A 25,776-nucleotide genomic window follows, 5' to 3' on the forward strand; every position below is an offset into this window, starting at 1 on the left:
TCCATCCCCCGCGCAGAGCAGCGCGAAACCAACCGCGGGCGCGGGCGACGTATCGGGAAGTGTGGCTTCCCACCGAGGTTGAGAGCCGCCTGAAAGTTTTGGGGGGGTCCCTGGCTGTCAAACAGAGGCGAAAGCTTCACCTTCTCCCGACTTGGGCTGCTTTACTCAATGCATTAGCTGGGGCCAGACAGGTTTTACGCGCAAAGGGATGTTCAGTTTGCTTTCCTCATTTTCTATTCGATGAGTAGTTTTTCATTACTCCGGAAGAATTAAGTTCATTGGAGCATGTACGCATGGTCTGCAATACTGGAATACTATCTTAGAACGGCATCCAATGCATTCATATTTACCTATTGACAAAGTATACGTTTTCAAGAGCTTTTTAAGACATGATTATTTAGCACCATTTGGTTTGGTCGACAACTGCGTCTGACATAGAGGATTTATTTAAAACTTGTCATCTCAAAAAACGACGTAAACAAACGCATCGGGGAAGGCAGGTTGAAGTTCGGGGTGCCCCATTATGGTATCATGTGGTTTTAATCGCTGGGCCTTTATCAGTCTGGCTTACTGGCTCTAGGAAATTCATGAAGATCAGTAAATATAACAAAATTAATATAAGTGGTCAGTTTACTAGTTGATTTAGCGACAGCCCAGTCGCCTGGTTGTCAGCTACCTTAGGACACTTGCACGGATCAGAATATATGAACATGAAAAGCTGAACATCCCGATCGGTTCGGAGACTGAAAATAACCGGTACAAAAAACCTGAGCTTCAGCTGCTATGCTACTAAGTGACTTGCCTACACGGTTAAAAACTCGAACCGGTGAGAATGAGAAGTGAGACGAGCCAAGTTGAGGTCGCGTGTCGCTGACCCCACATAAACTACGCCCGCCGGAAAGCAATGAGTTACGGCTCCACCCTCGCCCTCTGGGAATCTGGGGAACACCCCCGCCCGCAGCAAGCGGCACGCGCGTCCTCAGCATAATGAGCTCCCCGAGCCGGATCCGCTCAGCCGCAGGATCGGCGCCGGCTTGTTATGTATCGCCGGTGGTCACGGCAGCATAAACAGGTGTCCGACCGCACAGAACCGCGGGGGATCGAGGGCACTGCCCTGCACCACATCGGCGCCGCCGCAAAGGCTCGGCCATCAGCGCCATCTGCGCGGCGTGCCCTCCAGCGGGAGCGGCAGGAACAAGGCGCACATCAGCGCCATCTGTGGATAATATCACGAATATCTGGTTTGCACACTAGAGCCATCTGGCTGTGTTCGGCCGCAAAAACTGCAGGCGTGGTGGGGTCCCCGCCGCCTCCCTGGCTTCAAAACAGTGCCGTCATGGATCAAACGGCAAACAAGGCGAAGTCAACAGCCGACAGCCGACATCATGGTCATGCTACCGTGGCTCTGCGGTGCACAACAGCAAACTATACGACTGCGTTCACTGGCGCATCCGCATTTGTCTGCACATGTTTATTGCCATGATGAATTCCACCAACCGGTTTAGAGTCGGTAGTCTTGCATTATGCATTTTTTCAGTTACATGAAAATGATACAAGGACTGCGGCAAATTTAAGAAAAAACGCGTTTTTCACTTAACACTATTGCATCACAGTACGGATGTGCATATGCACGAATTCCCCCGCCCCAGCCCTATATGTATATGCATATATATATATATATATATATATATATATATATATATATATATACACATATGCCAACCATTGCTACTGTATCGTTGCAATGGCTCGCAATCGCCCCTTGTTTAATCCCCTGAAGGTTGGTTGATGACTTGCAAAAACCGTGGCTCGGTGTTAAAAAAAAAACTGGAAAAATAGAAAAAGGATCACCAGCAGACAATTTCGAATTCACTTCTGCTATAAGTTTCGATAAATGCATGCTGCCGAAATATCGACGCATCCATATCTCCATTCTCCTGTTTTTTTTTTCTTCGGGGAATGAAGCTATTGCTGCCTTCTAAAGGCAAAACCCCAGATGTTTATTTTTGGCCATTTCGCGTTTTCGGGTCATTCAATTGATCTTCTGAAGCTGAATTCGGTCATCTAACTCATTTCTGCAATTTTAACACGTTTTAGCTACGGAAAAGGCTAAAAGTTTGTGAAAATTTGAACCAATGGTTTCAATAACTGAATTCAGTATGAGGGAGCGAATCGAGTGACTTCAGACACTTAAAATGGCCAAAAATGAACATTTGAGGTTTGACTTTGGACCGCGGATTACTCCATCTATGTGCACAATGCTCCAAGCAAACGCACATAACAACCTACGCAAAAGCACACTTCCGTACACTTGCAAGAACTCCAAACGTGGGCCCATTTCATTTCACCGCAAGCTACCATGGTGCGTCCTGCACCAAGCTTGTAAGCTTAGAGATACTAACCTGGATGAAAAGCCAAAAGAGACGCATGCTTTCGGCCGGAAAATGCCCCAGGGACCTAATTATGCTGACATTCGTTTGCGCCCAAAACATACAGCGTTATGAGAACAAAACACTGCAGTTAACACCTGAACTAGCATGGGTGTGGGTGTGGGCGGGGTGTCAGCCGTCGTTCATGACACTGCTGTAGACTAAATTCCCAGAGTCGCGTGAAATCGCTACGTGAACCACACGAGCATCAGTACTAACCAGATAACGGTAGCATATATATATATATATATATATATATATATATATATATATATATATATATATATATAGATAGATAGATATATATATATATATAGATATATAGATATATAGATATACAGATATATAGATATAGATATATATATATATATATATATATATATATATATATATAGATATAGATAGATAGATAGATAGATAGATAGATAGATAGATAGATAGATAGATAGATAGATAGATATATATATATATATATATATATATATATATATATATATATATATATATATATTATCTAAGATATTACGCGAGCGCATATCCTAGAAAGAAGTGGCATACTTTGCAGCCTTAAGTTTAAATACCAGCGTCGATTCTCTCTGCCATTGCTGAACGGGGGAGGCACTTTGGTAACCTTTTTATGGAAAATTCCGTAAAATGCGTCGCTGGCTGTATAAGGTGCTCATGCGACTATAAAGCTTTTATTCAAACCGATGTTGGTTGCGCCAAAACAAAAAAGCCACAGCATCCAGCACAATGTTAATGGGGTAAATGGGCATAAGCCGGAAACCCCGAAAGCTTTTCTTAGCGTGTTACTGCGAGTTGTGTAATTTTAGTTTCAGTCGTACTGATCTGAAACCACGATCACACATTATTTCCTCTCCGGACTAAGGGTTGCTTTCGATGTAAGTCACTTGGCACGCCACACACGTTGCAAACATTTGTGCAGGTGCTGCAGTTCTGTGCACAATTGCAAGCGGCGACTTACAAATGATGTGCAATAACTCGTTAATGCACGTCATCTGCTTTCTCCACCAATGACTTGCGTTCACGGCGATTGTACAGCGGTGATTGGTGCTACTCGATCATTCGAAGCCCCACAAACCCACTAAGACGGAAGAGTACTCGTTTTAGCTGTACCCTACAAATCAATGGAAAGTAGCTGTCCACATGGACGCTGCGACGTCATGTTTTTGTGTGAATAAGTTTTTAAGGAAATGCATGAGGTTTGTCGCCCATGATCTTAATGTGAACCGGTACGCTCTACATTGGAAAAATATAAAACAACTTAGGCCAGCAAACACCGGCAAATAATATGACGCACAAATCGGCCGCAAACGCTAAAAACAACAACGTGATCTGAGCGCGGCTTTTAAAAACCGTGTAAAATGGAAATTTGAATTCACGTGCCGCATTTCGTTGATGTTCCCATGCATTCCTAACCAACGCTACACTCTACCGCATCAAGCCGTGTCAGTGATAACGAACACAAAACTCCAAGAGCCTGTCTGTTGTGACGTTAAATGTATGATTATGAACGATGCATCAAAATGAATGGTTGCGCTAAAGGTCAGATGACTTCAGAGGGCAGGACGGGCCGTACCGAGCATTACGACACGTTTTCGCCTCAAATGTTTGTAGTCGATCCGGAATTTTACAACCTGTGCGGTTAGTGTTCACGCAACACACACTTCTTAGCGTGGGCGCTAATCCCAGACATCCATCTAATTAAAATGTTCGGACGAAACCTCCAGAACGTGTTTATAAATTTGTCCCTTTCCAGCATCCAACAACGGATGGTCTGATAAATTATGATGGCATATACAGCATTTACGCCGTTACTTTTCATGCGCGGCTCCAAAGACCCAGGAAGGTGACCTGTATCACACTCGTGTAGTATCAGGGGATCTATGCCATTATGTCATCATGTCATGCATTTACCAAGAATCGTTCCATGTGTATGGCTTCATATTTTATTCGAGTCAGTGAGTGATAAAAACGAAGATACGACGATGAAGACACGTCAAGAGCTTCAGAAGGGCCCGCAGAGTAAAAAAACAAACAAAACAAACTATTTCACATTGGTCAAGTTAGAATGTGAGGGCAGCACGGCTCCGGGAGGTCAAAGCAGCCGGCGGCAGGTGGTTCCAGGACGAGGTCGCACAATATGGAAACACTTTAAGCGACAGACAGCCGGAAAGCGGGCAGCTCCAAAGCGTGCTACTTCCTTATCACTTCTTGCATTTCTAATCCATGCGACGAATGGAAATCTTAAGCCACTCAGCTGACCCACAGCAGCTCCCTCTACCTTTCAGTGGACTTCCAGCCGCGTGCGTGCACTTGTCTTGGGGTAAGAGCGACAAATTAGCTTCGTTTGCATATTGTTGAAGACTTAAACGATCGTCAGAAATGTTTATTCAAGGGCTTACGGCATAATTAGACTAATGCAGATGCTATACTAAATGGTGGAGAGGTACGTATGTCATATTTACTGCAAAACGTTCGGTGCTTACTTGCAATGGATTTCGCGATGGCATGACATTTTTCCGAGATATCGGTAGGCGCATGCTGCATTAGTTTTGCGTGAGGCATGTTGTAGCAGTGATCCAATGTGCCGACAATATGACACTGACTGACTTTTTATCAATAGCTGACTAACATCGTTGACATGACTTACTGTTAACCCGAAAAAGTTGTCGAGTACATAACCTATGTAGACCCATGATTTCCATCTGAACAACCGAAACTGAGGTGGTGGTAGTCGTAAAAACAACATTGATTGGAAGAAAGGGCAGGCATATGCCATGTTGCGATCACTATGGATTACAAAATGGCATAGACGAGTGCAATTGGTCTACATGTCGTAGCGCATTCAGCTTGCTTACGATGCAATTTATTGTAAAATGAAAAAAACATACGAACAATTTCTCCCACAATGTGACACAATTTGACCCAGAGTGCGGTAGGTTGTCTCATCCGAAGGAAGGTCATTCAAAAGTCATTTGCCAAAAAATGATGACGTGCTCTCCAAAACTTTACCGCCACCTGTGAAGCTGAATGTTAGAAGTTCCTGCTGATATGCGAATCTTAGTCTAATCCTCTAATGATAACAGGAAGGGGCTCAGAGCAGATTTGATGCAAATCTCCCCACTCTCCCCCACTAAGTTTCACTGAAGATGAGTATGGGACATGTATCTCAAAACGTGCCTTTTTACGTAAGAGGAATCCACATATTCGACTCCAACTTGACTCGAAATTATTTTTTCGACACAAAGCAAGGCAAGATGCAAACAAAACAAAGCGCGAGACAAGGCGAGGACGGAAAAAAGCAAGGGAAGAGGCACAGCTAGGGAAGGTAGTGCGTAAGGGATGACACGGAGCATGTTGGTTTTATTAGTAAGAACATTGAAGGGGGCAAAAAATGATTTAAAAAAGTCGGAGAGAACATGGCACAGCCCCGGTTTTTACACCAAAGGGATGGATGTTTCCCCTTGCCCCTCGTTCAAAGCCATTGTCATTTCCCTGAACGTCACTTTTTTTTACCTACCAACATAGGAAACATGCGCTCCTTTATTGCTGATACTTTGTACTTTCTGTGTCACCTTTGTTTGATTACCAGCATGCTACCTTTGCTTGATACTCGCATCATTCGCTCCTAGTGCAATTAAGATAATTTTTTTCTAAATTTTGAGTTTAAACGTCTTGATGGACTGGATTTCTGAGATCAACGCCCCCACTAAGCAGTGCTTATCGCAGGAGCGCTGATTCCACGATCCGATCCAAAATTTGGTGTCAACAACATAATGCTGAGTGAAGCCCGACGTGTTTCAAGGCTCGACACGGAGGATCCTGCCCTCTGACGTCACCGGACCTTTAACGAGCCCGCTGCCCTCGGCCGCAGGTCATATCAGTTGGGGGCAAATAGCACATTGCCTACAGCAACTCGGAGCGGGTGAATCGGAAAGCTGGCATGCTCAACAGCTGAGCTCACGGGACGGGCAGGTATTGACAGGTATATATAAGGCGTTGACGGAAATGTACGCCGGTCCCATCTAAGAACAAACATTCAAACGGAGTTCCTCTCTTCGAAAATCCCAGAAATGAGACGGCATGAAACGCAGCACGGCAACATTGCAAGCGCCACCTACCTGAGACTTAGGGCTGTGTAGACTGCCATCTGCTGGCTTTATCCGGAACGTCTCCTCCTGAATCTCGGGCAGTATGTCCGGATCGTTGTCCAAGCCGCTGGAGCAGAACAAATGAACGACTTTCAGCAGCACGTTATGATCATTTCCAACGATAAGTGACTGGTCATCCAGCGCATCGTTGCTAAACGACCGCGTGGACAGTGGCCATAAATCTGCATGGGTTATGGCCCTGCAAAGTACCACAGAGATCAGCCGCAATGAACGTAATGATTCTGAGTTAGATTGCACATAATGGGCAGTTCGAAGCAAACGTCCCGCAGCTCCAGAAACCGGCTCGCAGTGATCATGCCTGCTGTGTAATGACGTCCGTCTGAGCATTGCACGGCGCGGTCATGCTATCTCAACATCAGCATAACGCCAACCGGAAACAAGTGGTTTGTAGCGTGGTAGCCGCCTTGGGTATCTCGCTGTGGCCTGGCAGCAGAAGTGCAAGAACTATAGTTTGCAAACTTGGTGACGTTTAGGCGGCATGATGGGTACGGATAAATACACGTTTAAGTCTTGTTCGTTTAAGTATGTCTTTCCGTGTTTTGTAAGACAAACTTGGCGCCTTTTGTGCCAATTATTGGCGCCTCACACTCATGCTAGTGCATTTTCTTTTCATCGTGATTTCACCGTCACGTTATGTTTCCATCAATGTATCCCCTCGTCCCTTCAGATCTCCATAAATGACTGTATGCATGAAACATGACCAATGACGCCACGGTTGGACACCACGCAGGCCTCTACTTTGTTCAATATCAATATTTCACGTCGGGTCGAATTGCCGTGAATGAAGCGGATGTGCTTGATTATGGAAGGACATCTGGTGACAGCCGTGTACGGGAGAACAACCGTGACCTGAGTGTGACCTGAGACCTGAGACCGGAGACCTGACCTGAGAGTGAGGGAAACGCCACCGGTCAGCCCCACCGAATGGAAGCACGCGACCTCGCTGACCGCCGACCTCTACCGACCCACTGAGAGGTACCAGGTCACAGGCAGGCGGAACCCGGCAGGGACCGTCCCCCCAGGCCGCTGCCACCACCAGCTGCTGCACGACGCAGTGGTGATACATCCGTGATGGACGGCTGTGGAGCACCGAGGACGCATCGAACTCACTAAGTAGGCCGTCTCATTAGCCGGCGGCGGACGCCGTGCCTGACGACATGAGCTGAAGTAGCGGAGAGGGCGTCCAAATGCGGATGCGGTGGGGTGGGGAGGGGGGGGGGTATACCGTTCGGAAGTGAGCCTCCGAACCTGGGCGTGACCAAACGGCCCTGCGGGCGCCGGCCGGCTCCCGTCGTTCGCGCGTCCCCCGCAACCCCGGTCTCGGTTCTGCGACCCGCTGGCTGGGCAAGGCTCGCCCACCCGCGACGTTACGTGACAACGCTCCTGCCGCAGTGAACTGTTCACTGTTCAACCGTAGTGACTGGCGACCTTTCCGTTGGTAGACGGTTTGGGATGGCAGTAGCGTGCACGATGAGGAACAGGCCTGCAACTTGAATGTTTCTGGACTTCTATTTCCATGTGTGCGAGGATTAAAGTACACATGGAAATTCACGTACTATTCGCCTTGTGCTCCTTCGCGCATTGCTCGTTATGCGGATACCAATGATGGCGGATCAAGCGGTGGCTGGGCCTTTGAGCTTAGTATTAGGGAAGCAAGCTTGACCAACAAATGCAACGGCTCGGGAGGCAAAGACGAGGCAGATGTGGGGCAGGGTGTCTAAGTGGCACCAGCAACGGTGAAGTTGAGGATCAAGATCAACAGATCATCAGCCATGTTGACCCCAATAGAGGTGACGCCAGGCCTGAGATCGCCACCACCACCGCCAGAGCACTGACCAGAAACATCCACGCTTCGACATAAATAAGCCAGGGAACCAAGCCGTGGCGACCAAATTATATCACGGCGGAAGTATCAACGGCTAACGCAGCACCGCCGGGCAGGCCAGCTGGCCGGCAGCCTCGGCTCCGGAGGGCAGCTGCCGCACCGCGCGGATGCGGAGCAGCACCGCCGGGCGGGCCAGCTGGCCGGCAGCTTCGGCTCCGGAGGGCAGCTGCCGCACCGCGCGGCTGCGGAGCAGCACCCTGATGCCCGGCCAGAAGCCGGCCCGCGGCGGACTCCCCCAGCAGGGGCAGCCCCAGTCGAGAGTCCGCGCGGGCCGAGGGGCGGCCCCCAGTCGGAGCAGGAGCGGCCAAACACGGCCGAGCGTCCAGCCGCAGCCGATGGGCTACTGCAGCGGGCCCGTGCTTCGAGAGCGGTCGTTAACTTCCGTTAGAGCACGAGGCCGCGTGGGGGAGAATCGTGCACGAGATTGGGTGTGCAGCTTCAGGTTTATGGCCGCGGAACCCGACGCCAAACATCATCGGCTTAGCCCGCACCAGACAGTGTAAGCTAGTCCAGAACGTATGCCGAGAGAATGTGCCCATAAAGTGCTTGAGAGGGAGTTGGTAACATGGAACGATCTGCCTTATCCTAAGCATGAAACGGAAATGATTAGCATCCAGACAAAGCGCGAGACATTTTAGAATGTGAAATTCACGTCTGAGATACTTTTATTTCGGTGACCACAACCCTCAGAAGTTCATGACCATGGTTTCACGCGTTAAAAATCCTATCTTGCTTGAACCTGCGCATGTTCAGATTAAGCTAAACACACTGGAGACAGCACCGTGAGCAGAACAAAACAGCGTGCTTCTATCTCTGAAATCAGCTGAGTTCACTAGTAAGATGACGTGTCTTGTTTGAAGCTGTGCGGGTTCAGATTGTGCGGAGCGCATTGGAGGTGGTAAGGTGAGCAGGACAAAACAGCGCGCTTCTATCTCTGGAATCAGCCAAGCTCATTAGTGCGATGGCACATTTGAACATTGAAATGACGTCACACGCAATTGGAAAGCATGTAAACGGCATTACAAACACAAAGGCACAATATTTGTGCAGTCACCTACACCCAGCGTTTGTACGGCACGACTAACTGCGCTCCACTCTGCTTTTTATGTTGAAAATGTTGCACCAGCACACAGGGAGCCCATCATGTGACTGGCCGCAGCAAGGCTGCGGTTGAGTGAAATGTGATCGGGCCAACAAACGCTCAGTTAGCGTGACGGATTGTGTGCATGCGTGTGAGCTTGTGCGAACATAAATCCTTGTTTTCTACGCCGTGTGACCATTTCGAATCACTTGGTTGCATGCATGCATTTCCAGTACTGCCTTGCCAGACGGAAGGGACCATGAGCTGTCCGCTAAGCCACCGTACAAAACAGGCTGGAAAACACAGAAACCTAGCAGATAAATGCCTCCGCAGACCCCAAAATGCCTCCATTGGAAGCCTAGTCGTGGAATTTTGTTTCTCATTGGAATTGATGCCGTAACGCATGAAGAGCTTTAAGAACCAGGACAGCCTGCAGGCCGAATGGAAGGGATGAGTTGGGTGGAAACATTGTGCACTACGAGAAAGAAACGTGCATGTATATAGAGAAACGAGGATATTTACAACACTTCCAAAAGTTCCACGTATTAAGAAATGATCAAGCCCTCGTCTCCACCCCCCCCCCCCCTCCCCCTCCCCACATCCACTTCGGTTCGCCGGGCTTACCCTCTCAATGAAAGTTCCTTCATACATGTCCTGGAGCAGCCCAAAGACCATAAACTTGCCCTTGAAATGTCGTCAAGCCGGCGACACCGACGCCAGATGCATGCGGTGCTGTTTTCAACTCATCGAAGACGCAGTATAAAAAGGAAAGAGTAAAGATATTTTGTATCGTCATCTGCCAGCTAAGAGAATGCAACGTAATTTTGACACGTTAGCTCAAGGCGTGCTGAAATACCACGGAGCAGGTAGTTTTTTGTTGTTGTCACAGCATTAGTTACTAATTGAGGAGACTGTTTCTGGCTGTCGGTATGCAGTTGGCAATGGCGTATCATGCATAGATTGCACACCATGGTCCGGGTTCTGTACAGGAAAACCACCATGGTGTTGTTGAATGAATCGTCTAGCACTCTGAACGCCAAGTGATCGCAACGGTGGCAGTTAAAAGGAACCACAGTTGTCTGATAGAATTTCTGTGGGAAGCTTATTTGGCACTGGTACGCATCAGGGACGAAGGTAAGGAGGGGGCCACAACAGCCGTACCACCCCCTGAGCCGAGAAGCTTTTACTTGATCCTGAGTGATTTCGCAGGAATTCAGTCCTAATCCGCAGTGATTCGGAGAAAACGTGACATCGCCCCGCCCCTCCCGAGTAAGATGCTGACTGCGTGCTGGGCACATTATTGCGTATGTTTGAGTACATGCTGCGTCGCGAGGAATCGAATGGTCCATGGTCAGCACAGCGACGCGGCGAGCAATGTGCAATGCCATCATAGGCGCCGGCTGTGGCAGCCATTTTCGTGAAGTTTCAACACAGCTTGAGTGCAGCTCAACATTGGAAATGTTTATCTCCTTCCTCCTCCATTTGAATCGAGCTGATGAATCTCCTTCCGGAACGAACTAACGGCCGCACTCTGATGCGATTTGACGTCGCGCTAATGGCTGGTTACGTGAGTGGATCGATTCGAACACAGGCCAAGCGCCATTTCGAATGGACGCTGCCCGCAGAGAGGTGATAGCTGTACTTGTCACTTCCGCGTCAATTCAGAACGGGACGTCGTCCGTGGCTGCCCGGGCGTCATCGCCAGAGACTCCTTCCCGCCGCTCTGACGAACCAGCTTCCGCCCGACGACCGCAGGCTTACCAGGAGCCGCAGAATCTGATGAGTGCCAGCATGTCCCTCCGAGCCTCGCGGGTGACCAGCGGGATGAATGCACACCTGGTGAGCGCTCTGGGCGGGCGTCCGGCGCGGGCACATGGTCACCAGCGTTCGCACATGTCACCAGACGCGCTTCCAGCAGCTGGCAGCCGCGCTGCGGGCCGGTTAGCGCTCGTCGCCGCGGTCAGGTCACCGGTCACCCCGCCGCCGTCGAGGTCGAAGGTCACGTCAACCCGCCGCCGTCGGAGTCGAAGGTCACGCGACCTTCTCGCAAGCCGCAAATCGACCTGCCCTGCGCTCGGCGACGCGCCGCCCTGCCGCCAAAGGTCGTCTTCGAGTCGGATGTTGATTGGACGCTGGCGGCGACGGCGTGCGACGGACTCTTAGCCCGCTGGCACCGTGCACCCGTGACCTTAGGTCACGCGACAGCGCCCGACACTGACGAGCGCACAGCCACCCGCGACAAACGCGCCCGGAGACTCGGCTCCGCCCGACGCCGGCGGAGACTGCGGCCGATATTCAGCGCAGGCCGTTCCCGCAGACCTGCCGACAGGGGCGCGCCCAGGAGTCGGCTCCCGGGGAAGCAGCGCCGGCCAGAGGCGGAGGCAGGCCGGGTTGGGGGAAGGCAGATTTGTAAGTGGGGGCAGGGAGGGTTCTGGTGGATGGCCTGCATGAGTGGTCAAAGGCGTGAGCGATTTATTTGTGCAGGTAGGCATGAACTGAGCAGAACAATCCGGCATTTCATGCTGGTATCTGTCGATGAAGACAGCGGGTTCGACGGCAATTCCCACATTAAACGCACCTGTTAAACCGAACCACAAGAGCGGAACAGTCGTAGCAGAGCCGTAAGCTGCCACTGAGACAAGGATGAGGTCCAATAAAAACACACCGTTCGACGATAGCCGAAACGACACTCCACAGGTCCAACACAACGACATTCCAACAGATCTAACACAACGGCCTCCTACAGACCCGTCCAAAGGCGGGTTTACACGATCCACGTCCTAAAAGTCAGGACGGGTACTTATCATGCGAAGATCTACCAGGCGTGACGCTTCCATCTGCCCTGACCGGCCCCAGTCGTGGCCCAAGCGTGGCCCCAGTCGTGGCCCCAGTCGTGGCTTTGGCCGTGTCCCAGTCGTGGCTCCAGCAGCAGCCCCAGCGTTGCCCCAGTCGTAGCCCCAGTCGTGGTTCTGGTCGTGCCCCAGTCGTGGCCCCAGTAGCAGCCCCGGGGCGGCCCCAGTCATGGCCCCAGCCGTGGTCCCAGCCGCAGCGCTGGTCGTGACTCAAGTCGCGACCAGTTAATCCGGGCAAGGGCATTACGCTCGATTGTTCGGGCGAACAAAGAGCGCGCCGAGCTGTGGCGAGCCCGGGCCTGCCGCCGCGCGCGACCGCTTTTCACTGTCGAGATCGCCTAAGGCCTGCGCCCGTCCTCAGGATCCGCAGCTGCGCTGGTCTGCGCCGGATCGCGGGGCAGCTGGCTCAAGACTGGCGGGGTCGTTTGCGGCCTGAGTTGGACAAGAGCTCTCCAATGTCAGGAGACTGAGGCGCAGCGAGCGGTTCGCCAGGTGCTGCCGTCCAGATAATGCCGGATGGCTCTCCGTGCGTCATGCCTAGGCCAAGTCTCAGATTCTCCTTAACGATATTGTCAAGAGTGGCTGGTGTTCCGACTGGTCTCAGAACGGCGCTAGGTGTGCACTGAATCCAAACTCCTGGATTAGTGCAAAGCGCTGTAAGCTTCGTGCAAGGTAATGTCACGGGCTCATTTCACTTCTTGACGTTTTATCCCCTACGGCCAATTCACGTTGTATGCGTGATATCGGAGGGACAGGGAAGATGAGGCCCGGAAACCCCGCCCCTCGCCCCCTCCCCCTTAGGCTTACATATTTATTTCAACGCCGCAGACGGTGTACCTCAAACAGAAAACCCCCTATAGAAACGAAGACATTAGTATTTGCGTTCGATTAAAAAATACAGTGGGATCCATCGCCGCAGAACGAAAAGCCCAAACGAGTCAAATTTCCAACATTCTTCAGCTTTCTTATGATGCTTCTAACCAAGCTGCGCGCTCTGGTATTTCAGAACCCTAGCGGCGCCCCTGAGGGGCATGGTATCAGCAAATCCTCCCGGTACCTTTTTATGGGTGTCATCGGTCCTCTCGCTATGCACTCTGCCGGATGACGATGTCGATAGCGTGTGGCGCCACACGAGTGACAAGTATGAATTCATGTACCCGTGTTCCGTCGCCACGACCGGCGCTTTATCGTTGGACCCGTAATGGAGATGTCCGTGTTCCATGCAAGCCAGATCGCTGTTGACACCCATTTCCAGGTCTGTCCGACGCTTCCTTGCTGCCGGCTGGAGTAATCGCGCTTGCCTGTGCAGAAATAACCGCGGACGTCTGATGCGCCGCTTTACAAGGAGATAACACGACAGCGTCCTCTCGCGGCTCCATTACTTGTCGGTGCTCATTATCTTCCGGTTGGGGTACGCGCTGATCCGGCGGGACGCGAGCAGAATAGCGATTTGTTTGGCGCCGTCTATCTTTGCAGACTCTCTTTGCAGAAGTCTTTCGGTGTGTTGGGAACTTTGGTGGCCGGTTCAGGACACTTTCTCTGGCCTCGTGACCAACTGTAATGTGGCGATGCCAATAATCATTGTACTAGCACTGCAAAAAGTCGTTTATGTCAATAATCATGACCACACCCTTCAGTTACTGTATAAGCGCTGGCAGTAACGAGTCATGATTTGCCGGGACTGAGACATCAATATATATATATATATATATATATATATATATATATATATATATATATGAAATGGAATGAACACTTGCTAGCAACCTACATACGCATTAGTTCTCACATACGGCATTCACCACGGCCATGCCGAGGCACCACATATATGTGTTTAACACCGGGAGGTATTCAGACTTAACCTTGCAACCTATATTTCAAGCTACCCAAGCCATCAACCGGTTTTTGTCAATGGAAATGAGCCTCGTCACGTGTAATCGGACCCCTCAGCGCTCTGACCTCGGGCAGAGACGGGTCACCGCACACCTAACGCCCTAGGCACGGCTTCTGGAGCGCAGGCCGCGGGCCCTCGACCCTCACGCCTCACTGGGCAGCCCTCTCGTCTCACGTGCCACCCCTCATGCCTCTCGCATCACCCCTACACGTCGCGCGTCAACCCTCATATCCCGCGCGCCAACCACCACGCCTCACATGTTACCCCCTAAGCATCACACGTCACCCCCTACGCCTCACGCATCATCCCCACGTCTCGGCTCTCACGCCTCACAGGTCGACCATTACGCCCCACGCCTCACGCATTACCGCTCATGCCTCATTCCTCTCGCACCAGCCCTCACACCTCACGCGTCAGCCCTCACGCCTCACGCCGCCGCCGCGGCGGAGCGCGGACGCCGAGCGGGAGCCGAGCGGGAGTCGCCGTCGGCACGGCCCCAGTAACGGGTGTTTATGGGGGCGGCGCGGCTGGCGCGGTCGGGAGCGCGCCGCCGACCGTAGCGGCCCGTGACCAGCATGCATATGCACACGAGCGCACAGCACGGCAGCCGTGGGACCGGCGCCGCGCCACTGGCGGCTGCCCTGGGGGGGGGGGGGGGGGCGTGGCCTTAGTGACGTTGGAGGAACGTGTTCTTCACGATGTAGCCATGTTTTGTTTTGGAATAGAGGGTACGTACATAAATCAAGTTACGCATGGAGGGGGTTGGGCTGATGGAGCACAACGGAAGCGTTACAAGGAGGGGTGGGGGGTGAGGATGGGTGTGGGGAGGTGTGCAGCGTAACGTTACACACAGGTGTGTTTGCAAATAATGCTGAAACACTCAGAAGCAAATCAAAGCCTAAAAGCCCAAAATTGCTGGCTTCCTCTCATGACAGGGAACACACCTGTAAACTGTGAAGCATCTCTAGCTCAAATGAGGGGCCGAATGGACGTTACTCTTTTGGGGATGTTACGCCTAACACAACGCAACCAGAGGGATGGTAGTCTCTCGGCATAACCAGTGGGTAACCAGGGGAGAGATGGATTAGGAAATGACTACAAATACGTAACGAAATTTATGGACTCCCTGGAGGACGGTTTTGAAAAATGTTGGCTCTTCGACGTGCGTACTTGTGAATAAATTATCACCATTAATCGAATTATTAAATAATCCGTTACGTTTATCACCACTCACATGCAATTATCACATGATCTCCCGTTATAGTGAACCAATATGCTGAGCAACGACGCCAAAAAGAAGCAAATCTTGACAGAAAATCCAAAAACTCCTGTCAACTAACAGTTGGCGATACATTAAGACCACCGTCCAACAGCTGAATTCCAACGGTCCCCTCCTGAACACATAACCGCACATGCCTCACAGTCGCATCAGGAAGATCGCAGATCTGTAAGATCGTCGGCATACATCCTGCGTGAACCTTTGCAACGCTGCCGCTTCCCGCGACCTACATGCGTCTGGCTTCATTGGTACTTTCATCCGATGACCTGTCAGTGCTGTTGGCAGAACCCACAAAGCGTGAAATTTATTTGGTTTGGTTGCAGGATGACCTGAAAGTCGCGAGCGCGAGGAAATTGATTGCCTATGAAGCCAACGGTAAGCCCAGCTGTTCTCAAAGCCCTTTTCCTCGTGTCGTGTTTCGATCCTATCAGTGGTTTCCAAGTCACGAGCCGGGGCATACATGATTCTGGCATCGCTGAAACGAATCGAAATATGCGCATTTTCAAGGATGAAACAAGGTCAAACATGCCAACCAGCGCCGCATGAAATGGTATAGTAATGAGAAGGGATGGGGCAGTGGAGATGCCGTCTACAACTTGGATACTAACCAATGCCCGAAGGGGGCGGCGTTTACCAGGCTCCCTGAGTTTGCCTCGAATAAGTTGATGACCACTGAAAATCTCTCGCTGTTTTTAAGAAGGTGACTTGATAATTTTACCGGTCCTATTCATTTTGAACACTATTTTCCGAATGGGTGGGACCTATGATTCATTTTTCAATGTCATATCATACAGATTTATTAACATATTAACAGCGTAGTTGACTTGTTGATGATTGGGACACGCTGCTTGTCTGTTTTTGAAAGCCAATCTGCTTTGGTGTTCGTGATGGCAGGCCTAATTGTGTAGGAGGCGAGGACTCAAGTCATCGAGGGTGTTACTTACACGGGATTTGGGGCACCTTCACATACAAGGATGTTCTTTTACAATGCACAACATCAGCGTCAATTGTAGTAATAGCGAGCGATCAGTTGTAATGCATTTCTTGGGCGAAGGTCACGCTGGATCAGATGAATGTCTGGTCAGTACCGTCAACAGGTCAGTACCGCTCTGCACCGACTGAGCTGTGTTTGATGCAGAGGTGCTTCATTGGTGATGCTTCATTTGTCCACAAGCTTTACTTATGGGTACTTCATGCAAGCCATAATGACCTTCCAAAGGTCAAACAAAGTCATGACCTTGAGTTATTGGTGCCGGTGCACAGCGTGTGAGCTGCCCTATCATCCCCTGTGAATTGTGATTGCGATTGCCGTATGTGTTAGCATAGCTTGAGTTGAGTGTACTTGTGCAGCCAAAGTCTTCGTTATGTAACCTCTGCACTTCTGAACTTTCCCTGTATTATGATTGTTATTGCAGCGCAGTGGGAGATGAAAAATGCACATAGACTAAATCACCCCCAACTGAAATAGCGCCAGAAAATTCAAATTGCGTGTATCCAGTGACCGTAGCACAAATATATGCATGGTGTAGCAATACAAAGCATGTGTGACCCAACAGACTAACTTGACCAGACTTCAAAATATGACCCAAAAAAGAAAGCAGGTACAGCTTGGACTGCTTAGACGCTGATTGTGACATTGGTTTCCCTGTCGCGTCATCTTGTTCAGCATGGCAGCTATCCGTGGCAAACCTATATAGATATATATAGATATAGATATATATATAGAGAGAGAGAGAGAGAGAGAGAGAGAGAGAGAGAGAGAGAGAGAGAGAGAGAGAGAGAGAGAGAAGAGAGAGAGAGAGAGAAGAGAAGAGAGAGAGAGAGAGAGAGAGAGAGAGAGAGAGAGAGAGAGAGAGAGAGAGAGAGAGAGAGAGAGAGAGAGAGAGAGAGAGAGAGAGATAGAGAGAGAGAGAGAGAGAGAGAGAGAGAGAGAGAGAGAGATAGAGAGGAGAGGAGAGAGAGAGAGAGAGAGAGAGAGAGAGAGAGAGAGAGAGAGGAGAGAGAGAGAAGAGAGAGAGACGAGAGAGGAGAGAGAGAGAGAGAGAGAGAGAGAGAGAGAGAGAGAGAGAGAAGAGAGAGAGAGAGAGAGAGAGAGAAGAGAGAGAGAGAAGAGTAGAGAGAGAGATATATATATATATATATATATATATATATATATATATATATATATATATATATATATATATATCATGCACCCAAAGAGCAACTCAGACCTGGCAATTTTTTCGTGATCTGGGCGATCGCTCAATTGACCTAGGCCCATTAACCCGGATATCTCCAGAACCAAAAGACCACAAACGAAACGTTGGTGCTTACATAATTCCTTTTTGTTCTGAAGGTTGGAACTCATACCGGCGAGGGCATTTCGTCTTATTCGTGATATGGTCCGCTAAGGGTCATAGTTTTGCCCTGGAAGGTCACATATTGGCTGGGAACAAACAAAGCGCAAATAATAGAGAGCGGGTTACAGCGACACCAGCATATGGTTTTGAAACAAAAAAGTTGCATGATCAGTCACAGCAACCCTGCCGTCGTCTATAACCACTTCGCATTCAGTCCCTATGATCCACTCCAAAAGAACAGCCGGCTAACCACAGCTAATACGTTAACCTAAGCACTGTCGCGAAAAAAAACAAGCCATCAATATTTACACTGGCTGATATCGTGCAAGTCGTTCACTTACTCACTTCCATCAACCAGTATCTGCGATGTGAAGGCGTGACCTATTTTCAACGAAAGGTTTGATCTGAAAGAAAAAGTTACACTGGGATCGACTGGTGAAAAACTTTTTTGTCACACCTCTGGCCGACGAGTATGTCTAGTGTTATCATCCTCTAGTGTGTGAGAGATGGTCGCAGGCGCATAGGGAACACGTCCCTGCTGGCTCTAGAGAAAATGACAGTTCTTGTCCAAACAACTCTGAGCCCTTTACAGTTCGAATACATTTTAACCGTGCCCTATCTAGCTCAGCTGACGTCGGACGCGAGAGTTCAGCAGTAGTAGCTACTAATAACATAAGTGAACTACATGCGTATATAAGGACTATTTGAAAATCCACTGAGTGACAAATTGTGTGCACATATCCGCAGTCGGCAAATAAACGGTTGCTGTTTCCTAAAGACCAGCTGCATCCTCCCTCAGACTAACCGCGGTCTCCCCCAGACCAGTAACCGCCTCCTCAGACAGATGTACTTGCCACCAGACATGTGACCAGCTGCATCCCCCTCAGACTAACCGCGGTCTCCCCCAGACCAGTAACCGCCTCCTCAAGACCAGATGTAGTCTTGCCAGACCAGACATGTGACCAGCTGCATCCTCTCTCAGACTAACCGCGGTCTCCTACAGACCAGTAACCGCCTCCTCAAGACCAGATGTAGTCAGTGCCAGACCCAGACAGTGTACAAGCCTGACATTCCTCTCTCGCTAACGTCCACTAAACCGCGTCCTCCTACAGACAGTAACCCCCTCCTCAAGACCAGATGTAGTCTTGCCGACAGACATGGACCACTGCAAGACACGCGGTCTTCCCAGACCAGTAACAAGACCAGCTGTATCATCTGCATCTCTCAGACTAACCGCGGTCTCCTACAGACCAGTAACCGCCTCCTCAAGACCAGATGTAGTCTTGCCAGACCAGACATGTGACCAGCTGCACTCACGGGAAAACTCAGCAAGCCCACAGTCAACACCAGTTCCTCCAGACCAGCCGCGCTGTATTCCGCACCACCCGTGCTTTCCGTTTGACCAGCTGCGCTCCCCACCAGCCCAGCTTTCCTCTCCTCCCAGCCCGCTGCGCTCTCCTCTAGCCCAGCTGCGCCCGTCCCTTCAGCCCACTTTGCTCTCCGTCTGACCGGCTGCGTTCTCTTCCACCCAGCTTTTGACGTCTCCGCCAGGACCACCTTTTGGTTTGTCCAAACCAGGTGCGCTTTTCTCTCCAGGACCAGCTGGCACTCCTCTCCCTCCAGCCCAGCTGCGCTCTGCTCCAGCCCAGCTGCGCTTCTCCTTACAGCCCAGGCTGTGCGCTCTTCTCCAGCCCAGCTGCGCTCTCCTCCAGCCCAGCTGCGCAGCCAGGCTGCGTCTTCTCAGCCAAGCTGCGCTCTCCTCCAGCCCAGATGCCGGCCTTCTCAGCCGGCCGGCGCTACTACAATTGTTAGGTTCTCAAGCGGCCTGCTCGGGCGTGACAGAGACTCCCGCAAAGCTGGAAGCGAACAGACACGCTGTGGTCGTGAAACATCACGCCGACGCCGCGGCCCGGCCGGCCGCACCGGCGTCCGCGGGGTGCAGCGCTTCCTCTTACCTCGCGCGAGCTATCCCGGAGCCTCCATGAGCGTCGTGATGACAGGTTTGTGATGACGCCGGTAATGACAGTCTCCGGCCGGCTGCGCCCGATCGCTGTGACGGCCGAGGTGGGGCCCGGCCGGGTCCGGTGCGCTGGCCCCGATGAGAGGCGCGGGAGAACGGGAGAGATCGCCGGTGGAGCGGGCTGGGGGTGACGGTTACTGCCCGTGGAGCGAGCTGGGGGTGACGGCTACTGCCCGTGGAGCGGGCTGGTGGTGACGGTTACTTCCCGTGCGGCGGGCTGGGGTGACGGTTACTGCCCGTGGAGCGGGCTGGAGGCGACGGTTACTGCCCGTGGGGCGGGCTGGGGGTGTGTGGTCCGCAGAGGGAGGGAGCGGGTGGGGAGGATTGACGCGCGCCGGGTTGGAGATGGCATGTAGGCTTGTGGCATCTCAGTAAGGCTATCACGTATCTCGTGCATCCCTTCACGGAGGATCAGGTGGCCCTCGCCCGTCGAGGTGGCAGCCTGCATCGCCTGTGGTTTCGAATAAAATTTATGCTAAATGGCGGCATTTAAGCCATCCGTGAGGGCTTATCGAACCTACATGTGCATGCCATCTAAAACAAGGATGCCAAATTAGCGCATGCATACGTCCCCGCGATCAACCATTCACATGCTCTTCGCTTACATTCAGATATTTTTCACGTCTTTAAAGAGCATGACCTTCATCCCAAGCTTTATCTTCTGTTGTTATGTTAAATGTGGTCTTAGGTTTCAACTCGCTCGTGTCTTTAACAGCTAGAAGACATAATTGCGGCAATAACGATGGTGAATGGTGTTCAAACGCCATTTCCAATCGTAAATAACTCCAGAACGTGCCATTGTCACGAACTCTGGTCACGCAAAGCCAGTTTAGGCAGGGGCGGCATTTCATTTTGTAATTATGGGTCGGTACATGTTATTTGGTCGCATAGAGATAACCCCCTTAGGCTACTAAAGTTCACTTCAAAATTTCGAGAGTAGGGTGTGATTCAATGGAGCACTCGTTCTGACAAACGCAGCGTTGTTGCGCCAAAAAATTGACACACCGTCACCTCAGCTTCCATGCCGCCGCTCGACTCTATCTCAGGACCCACCCCCACCCTTCAGTACCGCAGTGTCTCGGTGCCGCAACCGCGGCTGGCATTGACCAGAAGCGGTCTGCAGCGGCACGCCATGGCCGTCTCGGACGCAGGGCAGCCGCCGGGATCCTTCGTTACCTGCCATGACTGGCACACAGAGTCGCTCCAGGATAATGGTGTTCTACGGTACCCGCGCGTCTCCAACACGACTTGACCCCGAGATAGTGACCTGGGCTTTACAGGACACGACGAACATGGGACTCAGCGGGACGTTGTAAATCATGGGCGAGCATGCCCGCATGCGGCGTCTGTGGCATCTTCTCCGACAGCGGCGTCCGCGATGTCGCTCTTGCTTCCACCCAACGCTGAAAATGCTACCAGCTCTCTATTTGGCCGACGCCGGCGCCCCACTGCACCAGTACGTCACCGCGACGACCCGTCACGGGTCACAGGGCCACGGCCCAACTTGGGCGGCCACCACGCTGAAGCGGCGGGCGAGCGACAGCCGCGGCCGCCGGTAGCGGACGGCTGGCCGGCGAGGCAGCGGCAGCCAGCGCCCGCGGGGTCAGAGCTCGCTGGTCGTCACGGCTGGTCGGTCACGGCCGCCGCCGGCGCCGTATCGGCGCTATCGCAGCCAAACGCCGGCTTCGGCCAGCCCAGTGACCGACTGAGCCAACCCCGGCGGCGCAGGGTTATGGACGGCTACTGAACCGCCCGGCCTTCGGGCTCCTCTGACGTCGGGGATTGGCTGGCCGTCTTGAATTACGTTGCTTAAGGTACAACGCAAGAAGCGTTGCGTTTTGATGTCTCACACAGTCACATTACGCGTCACTGGTTATGAGAAAAATGCGATCAGGTATCAGCCTGTGTTATAAGAATCTTTGTTCGATACGGTCTGAATTTCATCAAACCTGGCAAAAAGGTCCCGCCCGCGAAACAATCCTATCCTTGAATACGTCCCATATTCTTAACGACTTCCTGTCTACATGACAAGCCACAACCAGCAGCCGGATCATCCCATCACCGCGGCTCTTTTTCTGCGCTTGGCGTACGCGGACCCACCCTCAGCGCGTGCGCGCCGCCTGTCCGCCGCCCGGGTGCACCCGTGGCGGCAAATTCTGCGAGCTAGACTCGCTTGCCGCCGCGCCGTTTCCGGAGAGACGCGCCCGCGGCGAGCGGCGCACGCTCCCGTGTCACGAACACGTGGCGCACGTGAGCCGCGCGGGACGAGCGGGCACGGGATCTTGCAGCGGGCACGGGATCTCGCAATGGCTCGAGCATCAGCGGCGGCGACCAGCGCGGCACGGGCCGTTCCGGTAGTGGGGTGGAAACGGTGGTTCGCTGCGTGTGCCGATGCAGGCGGCGGTCGGTGTTGCGTGAGGTCGGTTGGTGACAGATGAGGCTTGCGCAAGAACCCGCCGAGGGGAATCAACGAGTCGCGGAAGGAAAATTAGCCTGACCTGGGAAAGGCAGAAGTGCAGAGAAACACGGTGGATCAAATTTTGACTGACTGTGACCAACTTTATCTAAGTATGGACTTCCAATACTATCACGTTAAGCATATTCTTGAATTTATGGTATGCAAGCTGCAAACACTCGATAAATACGTTGTCATGAATCGGACATAAATATCACGATGACTCCTGACGTTATGGCGTGAGGCCGCACCAAATTATGTTCTAATTGCTCTGTTTACTACACCCAGCAAATAGCACAGCATCTACCCCTCCAGTTATGCCCATCTCCGTAATTGGCTTTCAACACGATGCCAGGTCAATGGTTGTTCAAACCCCATGATTACATCTAGCGCTTTCTCCTCCGCCGTTCAGAACTATCCTCCGCTCTCCCAGACCACACACGCACGCGTGTCCAGGCACTCCGCCTCACCTATCAAAACAGATCTTCCCCGCTTTGCATGCACCCGTGGCGGCTCGCCGCGAGCCATGCGATCATAATTTGCCGGCCTCCTCTCCGCCTGACCGGTCAGGCCGTGCGGCGCTAGTCAAGCGGAAAGGCCGACCCCGTGTGCTTTCCCAGCGGGCCGCGATGGCACGGGCGGCGACCAGGAGCCAGCCACCACCGGCGTCTGATTGGACAACAGCTTGCGACGCGGTTCATCAGCGTCCCACGTGAGCGCCAACGCCTGCGGGGCGCGCCGGAAGCCCACCGCGACCTGCCAGCCCGCGCCTGCGAACGCCGCGTCTGGCTAAAGACGCACCTGCGCCGATGGACGGAGTGACTCAGCATCTGCGTGGAGCGTGCGATGAGGGGGGGGGGGGGGAGGGGGGGTGTGTGCGGGGCCTGCGAATCACTGGATCACTGGACGGTCTTGGGCGTGATGTTCAGCCCAAGCGGTGGCGCGTTATACGGAGCTGCTCTGCGTGACGTGGTCAGCTCGCGTGCGGGGTAATCCGACGGAGAGAATGCAGTGTGCACACATCCTCGAGGCGGTGGTAGTAGCGGCGGGCGGTAGCTTGCTTGTCACGGCCGCACGACGGCTTCAGCGCCTAAGACATCGCATGCACTTGGCCGTCACGTTTCAGACACGGCGGCGCTCGGCAATAGCACAGCTCCCATATTTCCGCCTGACACGTCCAGTCGCAGTCAGATGCATATCAGCGGGTGCAGTGGCGAGCTCTTACTTCGCCGTGAGACGTGCACCGCTCACAAGGCCGAGGCGGGACCGCGAGCTGACTTTCCGTGCTGTTTGGTAGCAGCTCCCTTGGGAACGGGGACGTTTGTTTCGGGAGCGCCGATTGTTGACGGCCACGCAGACGCCAAGTTCGACAACCGAGGTGGCCGACTTCCCATCAATCAAGACGGGCGTTTGCAGTGCTTTCCGGTGTTTCAAGTGCCCGTCCAGTTTTTCGAGAACCGGTAGAAAGTATGAGAGCACGGTGTACAGCGCACTCGCATTTACGAGACATGCGATATAGCACATGGGTCAAATTCAGTTTGAGAACTTCGAAATTTGTACTCGAAATTCAAGTCATATTAAAATCGCAGTCGCTATCAAATTCAATTCAAATTCAATCTAACCGGCTTAATTTGATCCTTGCGTGACGCGGAAACAAGATGACTTTGGGTGCTGTGGAGTGAGGAACCTTACATTTCGGAGCGTTCAACATAGAGGCTACGGCAGTGCAGCGGAAGAAGCAAATCAAAATGCCTCTGAGCTTCGTCAGTGCTGGACGAGTTCTTTCGATCACTTTTCTTTGAATTAAAAACTGAGACATCCCCTTTTCAGCGCCCGTGTTTCTCGCATTTAGCGTGTCCACGTCCATTTCTTTTTGTCGAGATGGGGAAGAGGCATAGCACAATGCGTGTCCAGCATATCCTTAAACAGGCGGCTTGGCCACCAACTTTTTGTTACCTCTCCACCCTCAACTCACGGATGTGACAGACTTTGACCACCAGATCGTTTAGGTTTATTTAGCAGGTTGTTTGAAAAATAACAAACACAGTAACAGTTTAAGATGCCGGAGCTACAGAGGGCGCAAAAAGTCTTTGCCGACAATCGCCAGGCATTCAGATTTCCTTACGCTTAATGCTTGAACCATGCTTATAATATCGGCACAAACTGCATTTGCATAGCATGCGGTCTCATCTCGAATAAAACGTGCCTTACATCACAAACACACTCCTGGACGACTGATTCTCTTTACATTGAAGCCCACGTCACGCAGCGCCCGGTCATGGTAGGCTGAGCAAAGGGAGGGCATAATCGCGCCATTCATAACCACTGCATGAATGATGAAATGTGGCAGTCGCGTAGGAGATAATCACTGGCATTTTAATTATCATGCTACATAAATGAAGGCACCTATGTCTTAAAGGCATTTTACCACCGATTGCTGTGCATTTTCATGCAAAGCAGGTAATGCTTTTATCGCTCATTGATACGTGCCATTTAACGGCGAAAATAAGCCCTTCTCATTCCAGTGGTTTATCCAGGATTTTGTTCAGGAAGGGGACAAGTCCGGCATAAGGAGCCTTTTTAGTCAATGGAATTAAACCTAGTCGCTATAGCGACAAAGACTTGGCATTCTGGAGCCTTTTTATATGCTGAGTTCCCATTTTAGTGCTTCGTAGCCCGTTTTTATACTTTAAAAGACCCACAGGGGTCTTCAACTGGCGAAAACACTGAGGACCTTAGTGTCAGGGGACCTCGTCACCTCCAGGTGCCTGAGCATGACCCATCTGCCGTCCAAAGGTAGAACCCCATATGATAATGTTGGGCCATTTTGCACTTTTTATTCCATATGATTCAACTACTTTTACTGATTTCCGTTATTTCAACGAACAGTAAAAACTTTCACAAACGCTTAGCCCATTGTTTTAGCTAAAGGCTTGTGAACATTTTAACTATTGGTTTAGATATCCGAATGCAGCATGAGAACACGAGTCAGACGACATAAAAAACGCAAAATAGCTAGATACAAACACATTGGGCTTTACCTTTGGACAGCAGCCAGAAGCTTCCCTGGCTTCACCACCATCTAATTCAGGGGCGTTTCCCGTCACTACTGGGTCGCAGACGTACATCTGCCAGTGGCAGTCCGGCTGGCGAGCGGCGCCATCAGCTAGCGCCCTGCGGTGTATGGAGGCCACCTGTCTATCAGGATGCGCTTTGCAGCCGGGCTCCGTTGAGCGATCTAGCGATCAGTTAATGATTATCAAACTCCTCGCGCGGAACAAAACACGTGCCAACACGGCCACGGGACCCGGCTGATTTTGGTGAGGATTAAAGCCCTTTTGGC

At 51.7% G+C, this 25,776-nt stretch overlaps 1 protein-coding gene across 1 annotated transcript in view; it reads right to left on the reverse strand.

The window, feature by feature from the left end:
• The window catches only part of LOC119095191 (uncharacterized), a 58,942-nt gene that overhangs the window by 15,542 nt on the left and 17,624 nt on the right, over nucleotides 1–25,776 (reverse strand). Inside the window, exon 3 of the mRNA XM_037218065.1 lies at nucleotides 6,575–6,671. Within this exon, the coding sequence (XP_037073960.1) occupies nucleotides 6,575–6,671 (97 nt within the window). The remainder of the gene's footprint in view (nucleotides 1–6,574; nucleotides 6,672–25,776) is intronic.

This window comes from Pollicipes pollicipes, unplaced genomic scaffold (genome assembly GCF_011947565.3).
Source record: "Pollicipes pollicipes isolate AB1234 unplaced genomic scaffold, Ppol_2.1 Scaffold_4219;HRSCAF=4965_pilon_pilon_pilon, whole genome shotgun sequence".
In the NCBI taxonomy this organism is placed as follows: domain Eukaryota; kingdom Metazoa; phylum Arthropoda; class Thecostraca; order Pollicipedomorpha; family Pollicipedidae; genus Pollicipes; species Pollicipes pollicipes.